The 20,348-nt window shown below is 42.5% G+C and overlaps 1 protein-coding gene across 1 annotated transcript in view; it reads left to right on the forward strand.

Annotated features, from left to right (window-relative positions):
• Positions 1–20,348, forward strand: part of LOC139767160 (uncharacterized) — a 1,522,454-nt gene that overhangs the window by 1,309,127 nt on the left and 192,979 nt on the right. Inside the window, 1 exon segment of the mRNA XM_071696189.1 lies at positions 2,859–2,966. Within this exon segment, the coding sequence (XP_071552290.1) occupies positions 2,859–2,966 (108 nt within the window).

Genomic DNA, 20,348 nt, shown 5'->3' on the forward strand with positions numbered 1-20,348 from the left:
CATATATACAGATATATACATATATGCACATGTATGTTTTTTATTCGGTTGGCTTCTTGCAATTCCTGTCGCTACCCCACCACTTAGGAAATAGCAAAATTTTCTTTATGGATATTTTTTTTACATTTATTGGAGATCTGACAATAGTGCTTTATAATTTTTCCCTTTTTACAACTATTCTCTTTCCTTAAATGGGGTCATTAGTGAGAAGAGCAGATGGAAATTTGGTACTAAAAATGGAGATGTGCAAAGGAGGTAAAAGATTATTTTAGACAGCTGAATGTGTCATGGGTGGCAGATTCTTTTCATGTGATGGACTTGTATTGAAGCCACACATGCCTTAAAGTATCAAAATACATAAGTAGTGTATAGAGTTATGGTTGTATGTAAATGTTTCCATTAGTAAAGAGAAACAAAAATATCACTTGCAGTTAATGACAATAATATGAATAATTCTTACCCAAGAAATACACTTGTAGCTGCTTTGATTAATGTTGCTGCTGCTTCCTGATATCTGGCACCTCTTATATATGATTGTTACATCTAGTCCCCACATCCCTGTGACCCAATGAAAAAGTAAGCAATATATAGACAAGAAAGAATAAGAAAATATAAAAGACTGCTCTTCACTGAAGTTCAGTGAAGTTAGAACTTCAGTGAAGGGCGCAAATGGGGAGGTGATAACAAGTAGTGGTGATGTGAGAAGGAGATGGAGTGAGTATTTTGAAGGTTTGTTAAATGTGTTTGATGATAGAGTGGCAGATATAGGGTGTTTTGGTCGAGGTGGTGTGCAAAGTGAGAGGGTTAGGGAAAATGATTTGGTAAACAGAGAAGAGGTAGTAAAAGCTTTGCAGAAGATGAAAGCCGGCAAGGCAGCAGGTTTGGATGGTATTGCAGTGGAATCTATTAAAAAAGGGGGTGACTGTATTGTTGACTGGTTGGTAAGGTTATTTAATGTATGTATGACTCATGGTGAGGTGCCTGAAGATTGGCGGAATGCGTGCATAGTGCCATTGTACAAAGGCAAAGGGGATAAGAGTGAGTGCTCAAATTACAGAGGTATAAGTTTGTTGAGTATTCCTGGTAAATTATATGGGAGGGTATTGATTGAGAGGGTGAAGGCATGTACAGAGCATCAGATTGGGGAAGAGCAGTGTGGTTTCAGAAGTGGTAGAGGATGTGTGGATCAGGTGTTTGCTTTGAAGAATGTATGTGAGAAATACTTAGAAAAGCAAATGGATTTGTATGTAGCATTTATGGATCTGGAGAAGGCATATGATAGAGTTGATAGAGATGCTCTGTGGAAGGTATTAAGAATATATGGTGTGGGAGGCAAGTTGTTAGAAGCAGTGAAAAGTTTTTATCGAGGATGTAAGGCATGTGTACGTGTAGGAAGAGAGGAAAGTGATTGGTTCTCAGTGAATGTAGGTTTGCGGCAGGGGTGTGTGATGTCTCCATGGTTGTTTAATTTGTTTATGGATGGGGTTGTTAGGGAGGTGAATGCAAGAGTTTTGGAAAGAGGGGCAAGTATGAAGTCTGTTGTGGATGAGAGAGCTTGGGAAGTGAGTCAGTTGTTGTTCGCTGATGATACAGCGCTGGTGGCTGATTCATGTGAGAAACTGCAGAAGCTGGTGACTGAGTTTGGTAAAGTGTGTGAAAGAAGAAAGTTAAGAGTAAATGTGAATAAGAGCAAGGTTATTAGGTACAGTAGGGTTGAGGGTCAAGTCAATTGGGAGGTGAGTTTGAATGGAGAAAAACTGGAGGAAGTGAAGTGTTTTAGATATCTGGGAGTGGATCTGGCAGCGGATGGAACCATGGAAGCGGAAGTGGATCATAGGGTGGGGGAGGGGGCGAAAATTCTGGGAGCCTTGAAGAATGTGTGGAAGTCGAGAACATTATCTCGGAAAGCAAAAATGGGTATGTTTGAAGGAATAGTGGTTCCAACAATGTTGTATGGTTGCGAGGCGTGGGCTATGGATAGAGTGGTGCGCAGGAGGATGGATGTGCTGGAAATGAGATGTTTGAGGACAATGTGTTGTGTGAGGTGGTTTGATCGAGTAAGTAACGTAAGGGTAAGAGAGATGTGTGGAAATAAAAAGAGCATGGTTGAGAGAGCAGAAGAGGGTGTTTTGAAATGGTTTGGGCACATGGAGAGAATGAGTGAGGAAAGATTGACCAAGAGGATATATGTGTCGGAGGTGGAGGGAACGAGGAGAAGAGGGAGACCAAAATGGAGGTGGAAAGATGGAGTGAAAAAGATTTTGTGTGATCGGGGCCTGAACATGCAGGAGGGTGAAAGGAGGGCAAGGAATAGAGTGAATTGGAGCGATGTGGTATACCGGGGGTGACGTGCTGTCAGTGGATTGAATCAGGGCATGTGAAGCGTCTGGGGTAAACCATGGAAAGCTGTGTAGGTATGTATATTTGAGTGTGTGGACGTATGTATATACATGTGTATGGGGGTGGGTTGGGCCATTTCTTTCGTCTGTTTCCTTGCACTACCTCGCAAACGCAGGAGACAGCAAAAAAAAAAAAAAAAGAAAAAAAAAAAAAGACTGCTCTGGTTGCAATGGTTAGTTACTCTAGCAAATGATCACTCATCAAAGTGAACACTCACTGGGAAATAGGAGTGCCGACCAGTATCACCTTGAGCTTGATAATTTTAACTAGCATCGCATGGGTAAGTATATCATGGTCAATCCATATATCAGCACCAAGCTATAACTTGTTAAGATCATCATTTTATGAAGTGTAATGTCCATAGACATATACTCTAAAGCCTCCTAATACTTAAACCACTCTATTGTATGAAAATTATCTATTGTATTTTGTGCCTTAATGATTTCTCATGATCATAGGAGGATGCTTTACGTCGCAAAGAGAGTGAAATCCGAACCCTGAATGAAGAGCTGAGCAACACTCGTCGCAAGATGGCTGACCTTGAGCATGAGAAGAGCACACTTACTGTAAGTCTTGTGAAAACATTTTTCCCAATTTATAAATCACTGAATTTTCTCATTACATTCACCAAGGACAGGAACTGGGAGAGTGTTTCTGAATTCAGAAGAGCTGTGGCATTTCACTTCATTAAGAGCAGCTGCATCTGACAGAAACTCAAGTACTCCAGCATATGTCTTTTGTAGGCCAGACAGCCTTGGGTCCTAAGTACAAATGAAACAGTTATTAGGCCATCATATTCTCCATTAAGGTTGTTGAATGGTAGCTATCCACCAAAAGAATCTTGTAGAACATAACCCTCCCAAGTTGTTGAGCCCACATACTGAATGTCAATTAACCACCAGAAATGTTCTGCTCAGTGCAATGATGTGGTGAAGAAAGGAAACTTTAACAGTTTGAAAATATTTCATGTGCCTTAGATATTTACAGACTTTTTATGTCTGTATTCTGAGATATATCTCTGACACCCATTCCCTCCAGGAACTCCCATCAAGGGGATGGCCATACCAAAAGAGCCTCCACTTATCCATCTTTACATGCCTCCCTCTCATACACTGTACCATGCATTCTTTGTCCATTTCTTTTTCTTCAGCACTCTTCCACTTTATATCCCCATGCCACAGGTGGTCATCCTCTCACACCAAATCCTTTAATTATACTATCATACACTCTCCTTGTATACTCCCCTTTTTGCATTCTTTCCAAATCCTCAAACCACTTCAGAGTATTTCATTTCACCCTCTCCACCACTCCACAATTCATCCCTTTTGTGTTCCCTACCATACCACATCTCTTATACAACCCCCCCCCATTACTTTCTTCATTCCTTTTAGTCAAACCATATGCATCTCTCAGATAACTCATTTCCACAGCTTGGATTCATGACCTATGTGACTCATCCCATATCCATGTTTTTGCTATGTAGGTTACAATCCAGAGTACTGTGCTGTCCCTTAATCCTTTCTTCTCTTCCATAGTTATATCTCAATTCTTCATTATTCTGTTAAGAAACTCAGTGACTCTTCTATGCTGTACTTTTCTCCCCCTTATCTTTCCTTCCATAACACCATACTTCCACAAGATAGCTCTAAGATACTTAAATTCTGTCACCTCTTGCACCCTTTCTCCCATATCTATAACAGTTTAGAGCACTTCTTTCACTCTATAGGGCTTTGCAAAATCTATCCTTTCACACACCATTAATTTTACTTTTCATATTTCAAGGAGATGGCCAGAGAGCGTTATTGGATTATGTGTTAATTGACAGGCGTGCGAAAGAGAGACTTTTGGATGTTAATGTGCTGAGAGGTGCAACTGGAGGGATGTCTGATCATTATCTTGTGGAGGCTAAGGTGAAGATTTGTATGGGTTTTCAGAAAAGAAGAGTGAATGTTGTGGTGAAGAGGGTGGTGAGAGTAAGTGAGCTTGGGAAGGAGACCTGTGTGAGGAAGTACCAGGAGAGACTGAGTACAGAATGGAAAAAGGTGAGAACAATGGAAGTAAGGGGAGTGGGGGAGGAATGGGATGTATTTAGGGAATCAGTGATGGATTGCACAAAAGATGCTTGTGGCATGAGAAGAGTGGGAGGTGGGTTGATTAGAAAGGGTAGTGAGTGGTGGGATGAAGAAGTAAGATTATTAGTGAAAGAGAAGAGAGAGGCATTTGGACGATTTTTGCAGGGAAAAAATGCAATTGAGTGGGAGATGTATAAAAGAGAGACAGGAGGTCAAGAGAAAGGTGCAAGAGGTGAAAAAAAGGGCAAATGAGAGTTGGGGTGAGAGAGTATCATTAAATTTTAGGGAGAATAAAAAGATGTTCTGGAAGGAGGTAAATAAAGTGCGTAAGACAAGGGAGCAAATGGGAACTTCAGTGAAGGGCGCAAATGGGGAGGTGATAACAAGTAGTGGTGATGTGAGAAGGAGATGGAGTGAGTATTTTGAAGGTTTGTTGAATGTGTTTGATGATAGAGTGGCAGATATAGGGTGTTTTGGTCGAGGTGGTGTGCAAAGTGAGAGGGTTAGGGAAAATGATTTGGTAAACAGAGAAGAGGTAGTGAAAGCTTTGCGGAAGATGAAAGCCGGCAAGGCAGCAGGTTTGGATGGTATTGCAGTGGAATTTATTAAAAAGGGGATGACTGTATTGTTGACTGGTTGGTAAGGTTATTTAATGTATGTATGACTCATGGTGAGGTGCCTGAGGATTGGCGGAATGCGTGCATAGTGCCATTGCACAAAGGCAAAGGGGATAAGAGTGAGTGCTCAAATTACAGAGGTATAAGTTTGTTGAGTATTCCTGGTAAATTATATGGGAGGGTATTGATTGAGAGGGTGAAGGCATGTACAGAGCATCAGATTGGGGAAGAGCAGTGTGGTTTCAGAAGTGGTAGAGGATGTGTGGATCAGGTGTTTGCTTTGAAGAATGTATGTGAGAAATACTTAGAAAAGCAAATGGATTTGTATGTAGCATTTATGGATCTGGAGAAGGCATATGATAGAGTTGATAGAGATGCTCTGTGGAAGGTATTAAGAATATATGGTGTGGGAGGAAAGTTATTAGAAGCAGTGAAAAGTTTTTATCGAGGATGTAAGGCATGTGTACGTGTAGGAAGAGAGGAAAGTGATTGGTTCTCAGTGAATGTAGGTTTGCGGCAGGGGTGTGTGATGTCTCCATGGTTGTTTAATTTGTTTATGGATGGGGTTGTTAGGGAGGTAAATGCAAGAGTTTTGGAAAGAGGGGCAAGTATGAAGTCTGTTGGGGATGAGAGAGCTTGGGAAGTGAGTCAGTTGTTGTTCGCTGATGATACAACGCTGGTGGCTGATTCATGTGAGAAACTGCAGAAGCTGGTGACTGAGTTTGGTAAAGTGTGTGGAAGAAGAAAGTTAAGAGTAAATGTGAATAAGAGCAAGGTTATTAGGTACAGTAGGGTTGAGGGTCAAGTCAATTGGGAGGTGAGTTTGAATGGAGAAAAACTGGAGGAAGTGAAGTGTTTTAGATATCTGGGAGTGGATCTGGCAGCGGATGGAACCATGGAAGCGGAAGTGGATCATAGGGTGGGGGAGGGGGCGAAAATTCTGGGGGCCTTGAAGAATGTGTGGAAGTCGAGAACATTATCTCGGAAAGCAAAAATGGGTATGTTTGAAGGAATAGTGGTTCCAACAATGTTGTATGGTTGCGAGGCATGGGCTATGGATAGAGTTGTGCGCAGGAGGATGGATGTGCTGGAAATGAGATGTTTGAGGACAATGTGTGGTGTGAGGTGGTTTGATCGAGTGAGTAACGTAAGGGTAAGAGAGATGTGTGGAAATAAAAAGAGCGAGGTTGAGAGAGCAGAAGAGGGTGTTTTGAAGTGGTTTGGGCACATGGAGAGAATGAGTGAGGAAAGATTGACCAAGAGGATATATGTGTCGGAGGTGGAGGGAACGAGGAGAAGAGGGAGACCAAATTGGAGGTGGAAAGATGGAGTGAAAAAGATTTTGCGTGATCGGGGCCTGAACATGCAGGAGGGTGAAAGGAGGGCAAGGAATAGAGTGAATTGGAGCGATGTGGTATACCGGGTTTGACGTGCTGTCAGTGGATTGAATCAAGGCATGTGAAGCGTCTAGGGTAAACCATGGAAAGCTATGTAGGTATGTATATTTGAGTGTGTGGACGTATGTATATACATGTGTATGGGGGGGTTGGGCCATTTCTTTCGTCTGTTTCCTTGCGCTACCTCGCAAACGCGGGAGACAGCGACAAAGTATAATAAAAAAAAAATATAAATAAATATTTCAAGGAATATGGTCAGAGAACCTTAGTGACATATAATCGTAGTCTTGTTCATCCTTGTCTTGAGGTTCATTTTCATGACTCACTCTGAACCCAATGCTTAAGGCATATTACCTGCACAACGTTAACATATTTCGTTAGTTATTGAGTTCAGTGACCAGATTAAGTTGTGAACCTTGCAGATTTTCAGGCAGTAGATGGCAATAGACATGCTGTTCAGCAAACAGATGTGGAATATCAAGTTTGACTTCTGTCAACCAGTGATGGACTACAGAAGTCAGCATTGATAAAACCAAACTAAAAATTGTAATCATCCTTTGGTTTTCTGTGTCAACAGTCAATTGTTTAATTATGCAGATGAGTCGTTTTAGCCCCTAAAATATGAAAATAGCATGTGGTTCCTTTAAGAATTGGCTTTCCAAGCTTGTTGGTAAGCAAATGACCTATAAAAGTAATTACGGCAATGTTGGCCTTGTAGTAACTTGGGAAAAATCTCCAGAGCAATAGATAATAACGATTCCTTCCCCCATCAGTTGATGTTCTAATGGATTCTGCTTGTTTAGATATCCAGCTAGTATTAATCTATCTTCTAACAATGCATGGGAAAAAAAACTTATGCTAATCCAGTATCCCTACAACCTCCATTATAAATGCACTACCATCTGCTTGAAGTTTATACTCAAATGGTAACCCCATGCAAAATGCATACTCTTATGTATCAGTATGTGAAAAATGTAAAGAAGAGCAACATGAGAAATTTGAAAAAAATATGTGACTTAGTGATTTTATTGGGATTATGTAAGGAGGAAGATGAGGTATTCCCAGTGAACTCATGGATATGGAAATAATTAATCCACATTTGTACTCAATATTTGTGTGTAATTTTAGGATATTGGAGGGCTTTGGTTATTTATGATAGGTAAAGATCTAGAATATTTCCAATAAACCACACCTCAGATATCCTCCCCATATGTTTTAGCCATTCAGTCTCCTCATATGTAGTGTGAAAAATGTAAAATTTCTACATATAATCATGTTATTCGTCACCAACACCTTTGTATATGGAGTAAGTGTATACATGAAATAAGAGTAGAGATGTCCATGTAAAGAAACAAACAAAATTCAAAACAAATTCAGAACAAAATTCACTCTGAATTTAGTGTGAAAGGTTTAATATTCCTAACTATGATTATATTATGTACAACCAACACAACTAACACTTTGTGTATGATATGATAATATGATAAGAAAAAATTGATAAAAAGAAAGGAACATCATTTCACATCTTCCTCTGGTATTAGGAGCTGTTAAACACACCTCTCACAGCCCCCCTGGTCACCCACTTAACAAGGACCAGGCCAACAAAAGGTGAATAATATAACTTCCTGTGAATTTGCTGTAAGTTTTGAATGCTAATATATCTTTTGATTAGGGAAAATTTTTTTGTGTGTGATTCCATGTATTTCTAGATCATGGCAAAGTGCTAGAGTATTGGCAGAATGCATGTATGGCAACATTGTATATGGGCAAGAGACAAAGTTAAGTGTTCAGATTAATGAGATATAAGTTTGCTGAGTGTACCTGATAATCTTTATGGAAGTGTGGTGATTAAGGGGATGTTGGCATGCACAGGGCACGAAATTGGTGAGGAACAATGTAGTATCAGGAATGGTAGAGGATGTGTGGATCAGGTGTTTACTTTGAAGAATGTGGGTGAGAACTATATACAGAAACAGAGGATTTGTATGTGGCATTTATGGATACAAAGAAAATGTATGATCGGCATGATAGAGATCCTTTGTGGAAGGTGTTATGAGTAGATGGTGTAGAAGGAACACTATTAGAAGCAGTATTGAGATTATATCACGAGAGTAACATGTGTTCTAGAAGGAAGAGAGAAGGTTGAGTGGATCTAGATGAAGGTTGGTCCACAGTAGGGGTGTATGATATCACCATGGCCATTTAATTTGTTTACTGATGGGGTGGTGAGAGAGGTAAATGCAAGGGTCTCAGAGAGATGGACATTTAGGCAGTCTGTTAAAAGGGAGGGGGGGGGGGATGAGTCAGATGTGATTTGCTGATGACACATTGATAGTGGCAGGTTCAAGTGGGAAACTGCAGATGTTGGAGTCTGAGTTTAGGAAAGTTTGTGAAAAGAGAAAGCTGAAAGTAATGTGAATAAAAGCAAGATAGATAGTTAGGGTGTAAGTTTGTATGAATAAAACATAGAAGAAAGTGAAATGTTTAGATACCTTGTAGTGATCAGGGCAGCATATAGAATCATGGATGCTGAGTTGAGTCATAGGTGCATAAGTGGGTGCAGGCTCTTCAATCATTGAGGAATGTATGGAATAAGTGGCTGTTATCTGAGAAGGCAAATGTAAGTGTCTAAGGGTATAAAAAGTCCCTAAAGTGTTGTATGAATGAGAGGCATGGATGTGGATGAGAATTTACGAAACTTTCATCATATGCTTTTTGCAGATTCATAAGTGCACATGCAAATCCTTCTTTTTCTCTTGAGTATTTCATGTAGACATTTTTCAGCACAAACACCAGATCCACACGATCTTTACTGCTCCTGAAACTATATTGTCCATTCCCAGCCTATGCATGCCATAACACTCAATCACCACTCATCCATACTACTTACCTGGTACACTCAACAAGTTTATACCTCTGTAATTGGAACACTCACCTTTGTTCCCATTGCCTTTATACATTAGCAATATACAGGCATTCTACTAATCTTCAGGCACCTCATACATACATACATTGAAAATCCTTACTAACCCATGAAGAACACAGTCACCCCCTTTCTTAAGAAATCTAAATTCAGTATCATTTACTCCAGCCACCTGGTCACATTTCATCTTGCACAAGGCTAACACCACCTTTTTTCACTGATTCACTTGCCATGACCCTCTCACTTCACATTATTCCTTGATTCAAATATCTTACACATGCCATCCATTATCAAACACACTCAGCATCCTATGAAAGTACTCACTCCATTTATTTACCTCAATCTCTCCTTGTTACTGTTTCCCCATTTGCCCCTTTCACCAATATTCCCATCTATTCTCCTCTTTTTCTTGTGCTTCCTTCATATTTCTTGTTCTCCTTGAAGTTTGTTGGTACTTGCCCTCTCCGACTCTTATTTGCCCTTTGTTTCAGTCTCTACACCTTCCTCCTGACCTCCTACCACTTTCTCATGTACATGTCCCAATCACTCACACTCCCTTCTCATAAGTGACACCCATATACCTCTCTTCTCTTTCACTAGCAGCATCCCACCACTTACTAACCTTTCGCACTTGCCTACCTCCCACCTTCCACTTGATGTGCACTTCTCTTGCACATGCCAACACTGCTTCCCCAAATATCCTCCATTCTTAACCCACACCCCTGGCTTTGTTTACTCTAACCTCTTGCCATTATACACCCAGATTGTCATGGTATCTCTTTACACATGCCGCTTTTCCATGCTCACTTACTTTCACCATCCTCATGGCTCCATATCATTTTTTCTTTTCTGAAAGCCTCTACAAACTTCCTTTTCCTCCACCAGGTAATGATCAGACATCCTACCAGCTGCCCCAAATAGCACATTCACCTGCAAGGGTTCCCCTTTTCCATCCCTATCACTTAGTACATAATCCAGTGATACCTGCATATTTTCTTTCCTCATTCACATTACCTATGCGTGTCTTGGAGGAAGTTTATATTATGTATTGTTACGTATCACATTATGTCTCATGTAATCCCTCCAAGTGACGTTAATAATGTAATGTAATATGCTCATCTCCCTCTTGAACAAGTGTCATACACTCAGTCAGCAGAAGCAGTGAGTTCTCATCCAGTCAAGACACTCCCTCATGTCTCACATAACTTCACTTGTATATTTTTTTTTTTGTGAATACACTTAGATGTCACATATTCACTGGTATCTTTGTTTCACCATTCCTACATGGCACAGTGAATAGGACGAAGGAATGGTGTGAAAATGACATTTTGACACAAGACATTGTAGTCACCGACGTATGCCACAACTGCTCATGGTGCCTATCTCCATACCCTTCCCACTTGCATTGCTGTGCCTTCCACCTTCCTGAGCATCAGCAACCTTCTGTGGTCTGTCATGACTTACCCAGGTATCTTTTGTGATTGTACTGGCCCAGGGTGACACTTTTCCCCTAACCACCTCAGGACCCCACATGTTTCCTCGCTGCCAGCGAATCATTTTCACTACGACCAATGTTGCTTTGCCCAGCAGTCCATGGAGGCAAGGGGAAATTCGTCATTGGATGAGTTTAGAGGAGACAGAGGTGGTAGTTGTTACTGGCTTATCAGTGTTGGAGAGATTGGCAGCTGTGATGGAGGTCCAACAGCAGCTCACCGTTCAGCATGCAGCCAAGGCCTACAATGAACGCTGAAAGTTGCAAGAACGTCTCCTTCAGCGGCAACAGCTCACTGCTCAACAGGTTGCCAATGAGTGCCAAGAGTTGTAAGAACAGGTCCTGCAGTAGCAACAGCAGTTTCAAGACATGATGAAACAGGTGCTGGCCCATTCCACAGTTACTGAGCAGAATGTGGACACCACCAGGGCTCAAAGTTCTGATGCCCACACCTCACAAGCTCACATCTAAAGTTGCTTTCTGTGAATTTAAGTTGTAGAGTAGTGGTTGGACTAAGCAGGACTGTTACAGTTGAAAAGTCAGCCACAGTGCACACAGCTAGTTCACCTCAGGTCATGTCTCACACCTTCTGTAGGGGCCACTCTAGCTCACACCATCAGGGTTACTGAGGATACTGGCCTGTATGTGGAAGACATCCTTCAGCTCATCAAGGCTAACCTCAAGCACTACCATAACAAAGTCTTATGTCGAGTGCACTTCTTTGAATGCCACCAGCATGAGGGGGAGGCGTATGATGACTTCTTCACCCCCCATAGGAGCATGCTGATGATGTAGAGTTGTGTGAACACTGCATAAATGCTTGTCTAATGACTTGCATTGTCAGGCATCTGGGATCATGAAACTCAGATGAGACTTCTGGCCGTTGACCCTCCACCTGAATTGTCTGACACCCTGTCTGTTTGCCATGGCAAGGCGTCAACCTAAAACCCTAAGGCAGACCTGGCATGCAAGTCAAAGGCTGTTCAAAAGATGCAAAGCATTACCAGTGCTCAACAACTCATGCCAGCAAAAGACAAGCAGAATGCCATTAGCAGTGTGATGGCTGTGATACCACACTACAGCCTGAAGGATGAGAGAAGTGTCCTGCCCAGGGAAAGAAGCACTTCTATTGTGGCAACACAAGGACACTTCAAGAAAGTGCGTTGCATGAAACTGCAGGACTCACAGAAATTCCATGATAAAGTATAAAGCTGACAGGCATAGCTGCCCATTGCACGAAGCTAAGTAACATATACAGGTCCCAGCCTACTGTTGAATGCCCTGAGTCAACTTTGGAGTGTTTTTACCTGACAGGTCACATTGTGGGGCTCCGCTGTGCACGTCCTACACTGTCGCAGAAATGACAGCCATCGGACCATGACAGCTGCAACAGCTTGATCTCTATGAGCCTGACCTCTTTCCTCTGCCGGATGAGGAGGTTCTTGTGGCAAACAGCAGTAAATCGTCACCTGTAGGGTCATTCAAGGCATTCTTACCCTGGGAAATGTGCCAACCAATATCACCATCGACATACTCCGTGACACACATGACCCCCTGCTCATCTGGTATCATCCCTGCTAAATACCCCAAGCAGGTAAAATTGCTTCACAATCAATGCCCACAAATGTTAACTCTGATGTCCCTAGCATCAAACAGATGGAGGAGGATCGCTAGAAGCTTCTGGAAGATTTCATTGACATCCTGGTAGACCCAGAGGAATTCAGTAGGGGAACACAGCTGCAGACCATGTCTGGCCTGCCCATGAAGATTCACATGCAGGAAGAAGTGGAGCCATTAGCACTCCATACTCCCTAGACCATGCCCCTGGGCTGGCAAGCAGACACGAAGTAGTTGCTAGACAGCATGGTGCAGTAAGGGATCACCCAGCCACTAGGTGATGAGGTATGTTTGATAGAGATGTTATCCCATGGTGGTTGCACCAAAGCAGAAGGGAGGCACCTGCATCACAAAGGACCTCACGAATCTGAACAAGCAAGTTTTGAAACCCATCCACCCAACTCCATCACAGCACAACACTGTCATAGAGGTCACCCTTGACTCCAAATATTTCACCATGATTGATGTAATACTGGGATGCTGGCAGCTTCCGCTAGCAGAGGAGGAACAGCTGTTTACCACCTCCACCATGTGATGGAGATGTTACAAGTTCCTATGTGGCCCCAAGAAATTCATGTCTACTGGGGACTAATTTTGCAAACATGGTACTTGAAGGCATCAACATCTGTGCCTAATTGTGGATGAGGTACTTGTCTGAGATTTAACCTGTATAGTCCACCTTCACCTTGTCCAGGAGATACTCCAGTTATACTGCAAACATGGCATAACTTTGAACTGCAACAGGTTTATGTATACCAGCCAGTCTGCCAAGTTGTGTGGGTATGACATCACAGCCAAGGTTATGACTGCAGACCTAGGTAAGGTGAATGCAATCATGGATTTCCCCACCTGCACCAACATCACAGACCTCAGGTCGTTCATGGTTCTCATGAACCCTGAGTAGCAACAGAGGCAGACACCCTCCACCCCTTTCTCAGCCCCAGGAATGATTTTATGGGGACCATCGACCACCACTCATCATTCAACAAATTGAAACAAGCTCTGACCTCGACAAGTTCACCCACTTTGATCCTGCCCTTCCTACAATTTTGCAGACAGACACCTCGCATCTGAAAGGTGTGGGTTACACCCTTCTTCATTGCCATAGTGGCAAGTGGAGGCTGGTGTAGTGTGGCTCTCATTTTCATTGTGATGTGGAGACAAAATATGCCATTTTGGAGCTAGAACTCTTAGCAGCTGCATGGGCTATGAAGAGGTGCCACTTGTATCTCTTAGAGCTACCAAGCATTGATCTCATTGATCACAAGCTGCTGGTGCCCATTTTGAATAGCTGCTCGCCCAACACGGCTGAGAACCCATGTCTCCAGTATCCGAAGGAGAAGACAGTATAGAAAAAAGGGACTGAGCGTAGAATCCCTAATGCACTCTTCTCTACGCCTGTGGATGACTCATCCCCAGCAGACCTGAAGGCAGAGGCAGATGTCACCTACTTCTTATGCAGGTGCATGATGGCCTGAGCAGTGGAAGTATCGTTGCTGCCCCCTAATCACCTCTGTGACCCCATTATTGAGGAGATACATACAGGGTGACACCTACCATGATGATGTTATCACAGGTTTTCCTGTGGTCAGGCAAAAAGTACCATCAGCACTATGGGACTTATGAAAATGTGAGACAGCCTGGTTACTAATGAAGGTCTCATTCTCCATGGTGCCTGGCTCATCATCCCTAGTGTACTTCCTGGCAACATTCTGTCCTGCCTTAATGACTCTTGCCAAGGCATAGAGGCTACAAAACACAGATGGTGTGTGGCCTGGCATTATGAGTGATTTCATGAACATGGAGTATGCATGAGACGTGTGCCAGACCCTTGTCATCCCAGGTAAAAGAGCCATTGATGTGTGACCTTGGTTCTCCATCCTCGAATTCCTTGCCTTCCTCAAATATTAGGGTGTGACACATCACATCTCATCACCATATTATGTGCAAGCCAGCTGTCATGCTGAGGCCTGTGTGAAGTAGGTTAAGCATGTCATCATCAAAACCACCTGCAGTGGCTGCCAAGATGATGAAAACTTCAACTGAGGACTGTTGGACTATGCAACACCCCACACCCAGACAATCAGTCACCCATTCATATCCTACTCGGTCACCTGCTGCAAATAGCTGTGCCAGCACACCACTGCTCCTTAGGCGGAGGAGTACTAAAATGACTGCCACCCACTTTCTGCCCCCTCTTAAGCTTGGTGAATCTATCCACATCCAGGATTCCATCAGGAAGCTGTAGAACAAAGCAGGGACAATTGTAGGTATCGGTTGCCACCAGGACTACCACATCTTGCTCCTCAGTGGTAGAGTATGTTGGAGAAGCCATCATTTCTAAGGCCTCATCACACTCCCTTAACCACCACCCCTTCAACCTTGTAACTCAGCATTATCTTCTCAAACCTTCCACCTCCTCCTTACATGCCAGCGACAAAGGGACGACAACAGCATCTGTGGGGTGGCGAGCAGTATGTTCCTTTTTCCCTGAAACCACATCACCCAGAAACAGCTGCTTGAACATCTGGATATCTAAGCCCTCATCAGGTCTGACTTCCTCAAGAGAGAAAATAAGGAAGTTTATGTTCTGTAGTCTTATGTATCACATTATGTCTTGCGTATCCTTGGAGGTAATCTTAGTAATATAATGTATTACACTTGTCTCCCTCTTATGTGAAGGAGCATTATGCTCTTTATTGGCATAAGCGGTAAGATTTTGGGCAGTCAACATACTCTCTCGTCTCACTCAATCTCACTTGTGGATCTTTTTTTTTTAATCGTATGTTTTATGTAATTTGAGCACTCACTTTTATCCCCTTTGCCTTTGTACAATGGCGCTATGCAAGCATTCCGCCAATCCTCAGGCACCTCGTCATGAGTTATACATACATTAAATAACCTTACCAACCAGTCAACAATACAATCACCCCCTTTTTTGATAGATTCCACTGTAATACCATCCAAACCTGCTGCCTTGCTGGCTTTCATCTTCCGCAAAGCTTTTACTATCTCTTCTCTGTTTACCAAATCATTCTCCCTAACCCTCTCACTTTGCACACCACCTTAGCCAAAACACCCTTTATCTGCCACTCTAACCCTCTCACTTTGCACACCACCTCAGCCAAAACACCCTATATCTGCCACTCTTATCATCAAACACATTCAACAAACCTTCAAAATACTCACTCCATCTCCTTCTCACATCACCACTACTTGTTATCACCTCTCCATTAGCCCCCCTTCACTGAAGTTCCCATTTGTTCCCTTGTCTTACGCACTTTATTTACCTCCTTCCATAATATCTTTTTATTCTCCCTAAAATTCCATCATACTCTATCACCCCAACTCTCATTTGCCCTCTTTTTCAAGTCTTGCACCTATCTCTTGACCTCCTGCCTCTTTCTTTTATACATCTCCCAGTCATTTACATTATTTCCCTGCAGAAATTGTCCAAATGCCTCTCTCTTCTCTTTCACTAATAATCTTACTTCTTCATCCCACCACTCACTACCCTTTCTAATCTGCCCACCTCCCACGCTTCTCATGCCACAAGCATCTTTTGCGCAATCCATCACTGATTCCCTAAATACATCCCATTCCTCCCCCACTCCCTTTATGTCCTTTGTTCTCACCTTTTTCCATACTGTACTCAATCTCTCCTGGTACTTCCTCACACAAGTTTCCTTCCCAGGCTCACTTACTCTCACCACTCTTTTCACCCCAACATTCTCTCTTCTTTTCTGAAAACCTCTACAAATCTCAAATTACAGAGGTATAAGGCATAAGAGGTATAAATTTGTTGAATATCCCTGGGAAATTATATGGGAGGGTATTGATTGAGAGGGTGAAGGCATGTACAGAGCATCAGATTGGGGAAGAGCAGTGTGGTTTCAGAAGTGGTAGAGGATGTGTAGATCAGGCGTTTGCTTTGAAGAATGTATGTGAGAAATACCTAGAAAAGCAAATGGATTTGTATGTAGCATTTATGGATCTGGAGAAGACATATGATAGAGTTGATAGAGATCCTCTGTGGAAGGTATTAAGAATATATGGTGTGGGAGGCAAGTTGTTTGAAGCAGTGAAAAGTTTTTATCTAGGATGTAAGGCATGTGTACATGTAGGAAGACAGGAAAGTGATTGGTTCTCAGTGAATGTAGGTTTGCACAGGGGTGTATGATGTCTCCATGGTTGTTTAATTTGTTTATGGATGGGGTTGTTAGGGAGGTGAATGCAAGAGTTTTGGAAAGAGGGGCAAGTATGCAGTTTGTTGTGGATGAGAGAGCTTGGGAAGTGAGTCAGTTGTTGTTCGCTGATGATACAGCACTGGTGGCTGATTCATGTGAGAAACTGCAGAAGCTGGTGACTGAGGTAAAGTGTGTGAAAGAAGGAAGCTAAGAGTGAATATGAATAAGAGCAAGGTTATTAGGTACAGTAGGGTTGAGGGTCAAGTCAATTGGGAGGTAAGTTTGAATGGAGAAAAACTGGAGGAAGTGGTGTTTTAGATATCTGGGAGTGGATTTGGCAGCGGATGGAACCATGGAAGCGGAAGTGAATCATGGGGTGGGGAAGGGGGCGAAAATTCTGGGAGCCTTGAAGAATGTGTGGAAGTCGAGAACATTATCTCGGAAAGCAAAAATGGGTATGTTTGAAGGAATAGTGGTTTCAACAATGTTGTATGGCTGCGAGGCGTGGGCTATGGATAGAGTTGTATGGAGGAGGGTGGATGTGCCGGAAATGAGATGTTTGAGGAGAATATGTGGTGTGAGGTGGTTTGATCGAGTAAGCAATGTAAGGGTAAGAGAGATGTGTGGTAATAAAAAGAGTGTGGTTGAGAGAGCAGAAGAGGGTGTTTTGAAATGGTTTGGTCACATGGAGAGAATGAGTGAGGAAAGATTGACCAAGAGGATATATGTATCAGAGGTGGAGGGAACGAGAACTGGGAGACCAAATTGGAGGTGGAAAGATGGAGTGAAAAAGATTTTGAGTGATCGGGGCCTGAACATACTGGAGGGTGAAAGGTGTGCAAGAAATAGAGTGAATTGGAAGGATGTTGTATACCGTTGTCCTTGCACTACCTCGCTAACGCGGGAGACAGCGACAAAGCAAAATAGATGTAAATGAATATTTTATGTCTTCATCAGCTTCTTTTTTTTAACCATTCCTACATCTTCCTCTCTTTTCAACCAAACATTCCCATTCACAATTCCTTTTTCAGCACATAACCCCACAAGCTCTTCATCATTTCCATTCACATCACTGAATATCCCATACCCCCATCATACCCTTAACTGCCACATCACCCACTTTCACATTCAGATCACCCATCAGTAGTATCTTATCTGTCGCATTACTGCTGTTGACACATTCACTCAGCTCCTCTCAAAATGCTTGCTTATCCTCATCAAAGTTCACATGGTCAGGTAAATAAGCTTTGATAATCACCTACATCTCGTAATCCACTTTCATTTTTACCCACATCAGTTTTCTTAATGTTACAACCTAAGATGGCATGAGCAGCTGAGGGCCTAATCAAGGCCATCCCATTAACATGACAGGTAGAGACTGAGTTTGAAAGAGTGAGGCCTTTATTTTGTCTGTTTTCTTGGCAGTACCTTGCTTATAGAGAGGATGGTGATGCTGTTTCCTTTGGGGCAAGGTGGCACCAAGAAATGGATGAAGGCAAGCAAGTATGAATATGTACATGTGTATATATGTATATGGTCATATACATATGTATGTAAGTATGTATGTACATGTCGATATGCATATGTATAGCTATGTATGTGTATGGGCATATATGTATATATGTGTGTATATCCCTGGGATATACACAGAAGAGAGAGGCTTTAGTATGATTTTTGCAGGGAAATAGCGCAAATGCCTGGGAGATGTATGAAAGAAAGAGACAGGAGGTCAAGAGAAAGGTGCATGAGGTGAAAAAGAGGGCAAATGAGAGTTGGGGTGAGAGAGTGGGGTGAGAGAGTATCATTAAATTTTGGGGAGAATAAAAAGATGTTTTGGAAGGAAGTAAATAAAGTGCGTAATACAAGGGAACAAATGGGAACATCAATGAAGGGAGCTAATGGGGAGGTAATAACAAGTAGTAGTGAAGTGAGAAGGAGATGGAGTGAGTATTTTGAAGGTTTGTTGAATGTGTTTGATGATAGAGTGGCAGATATAGGGTGTTTTGGTCGAGGTGGTGTGTGAAGTGAGAGGGTCAGGGAGATTGGTTTGGTAAACAGAGAAGAGGTACTGAAAGCTTTATGGAAGATGATAACCGGCAAGGTGGCGGGTTTGGATGGTATTGCAGTGGAATTTATTAAAAGAGGGGGTGATTGTGTTGTTGACTGGGTGTTCAGGATATTCTGTGTATGTATGGTTCATGGTGAGGTGCCTGAGGATTGGTAGAATGCATGCATAGTGCCATTGTATAAAGGCAAAGGGGATAAAGGTGAGTGCTCAAATTACAGAGGCATACATTTGATTAGTATTTGTGGGAAATTATATGGGAGGGTATTGATTGAGTTGGTAAAGGCATGTACAGAGCATCAGATTGGGGAAGAGCATTGTGGTTTCAGAAGTTGTAGAGGATGTGTGGATCAGGTGTTTGCTTTGAAGAATGTATGTAAGAAATACTTAGAAAAGCAGATGGATTTGTATGTAGCATTTATGGATCTGGAGAAGGCACATGATAAAGTTGATAGAGATGCTTTGTGGAAGGTATTAAGAGTATAAGGTGTGGGAGGTAAGTTGCTAGAAGCAGTGAAAAGGTTTTATCAAGGATGTAAGGCATGTGTATGAGTAGGAAGAAAGAAAAGTGATTGGTTCTCGGTGAATGTTGGTTTGCGGCAGGGTGTGTGATGTCTCAGTGGCTGTTTAATTTGTTTATGGATGGGGTTGTTAGGGAGGTGAATGCAAGAGTTTTGGAAAGAGGGGCAAGTATGCAGTCTGTTTTCAGTGACAGGGCTTGGGAAGTGAGTCAGTTGTATCATCGCTGATGATACAACACTGGTGGTTGATTCGGGTGAGAAACTGCAGAAGTTGGTGACTGAGTTTGGTAAAGTGTGTGAAAGAATAAATGTGAATAAGAGCAAGGTTGTTAGGTTCACTAGGGTTGAGTGACAAGTTAATTGGGAAGTAAGTTTGAATGGAGAAAAGCTGGAGGAAGTGAAGTATTTTATATATCTTGGAGTAGATTTGACAGTAGATGGAACCATGGAAGCAGAAGTGAGTCTTAGCCTAAGGTGGGGGAGGGGGCGAAAGTTCTGGGAGCGTTGAAGAATGTGTGGAAGGTGAGAACGTTATCTCAGAGAGCAAAAATGGGTATGTTGGAAGGACTAGTCGCTCCAACTATGTTATATGATTGCGAGGCAAGGGCTATAGATAAGGTTGTGCAGAGGAAGATGGATGTGCTGGAAATTAAATGTTTGAAGACAATATGTGATGTGAGGTGGTTTGATTGAGTAAGTAATGAAAGGGTAAGAGAGGTGTGTGGTAATAGACAGAGTGTGGTTGACAGAGCAGAAGAGGGTGTATTGAAATGGTTTGGTCACATGGAGAGAATGAGTGAGAATATGCATGTCAGAGGTGAAGGTAACGAGGACTAGTGGGAGACCAATTTTGGAGGTGGAAGGACAGAGTGAAAACAATTTTGAGTGATCTGGGCCTGAAAATACAGGAGGGTGAAAGGAGTGCAAGGAATAGAGTGAATCGGAACGATGTAATATACTGGGGTCAACATGCTGTCAGTGGATTGAACCAGGGCATGTGAAGCGTCTGGGGTAAACCATGGAAAGTTTTGTGGGGCCTGGACGTGGAAAGGTAGCT

The sequence above is a fragment of the Panulirus ornatus genome, chromosome 59 (assembly GCF_036320965.1).
Source record: "Panulirus ornatus isolate Po-2019 chromosome 59, ASM3632096v1, whole genome shotgun sequence".
Lineage (NCBI taxonomy): Eukaryota > Metazoa > Arthropoda > Malacostraca > Decapoda > Palinuridae > Panulirus > Panulirus ornatus.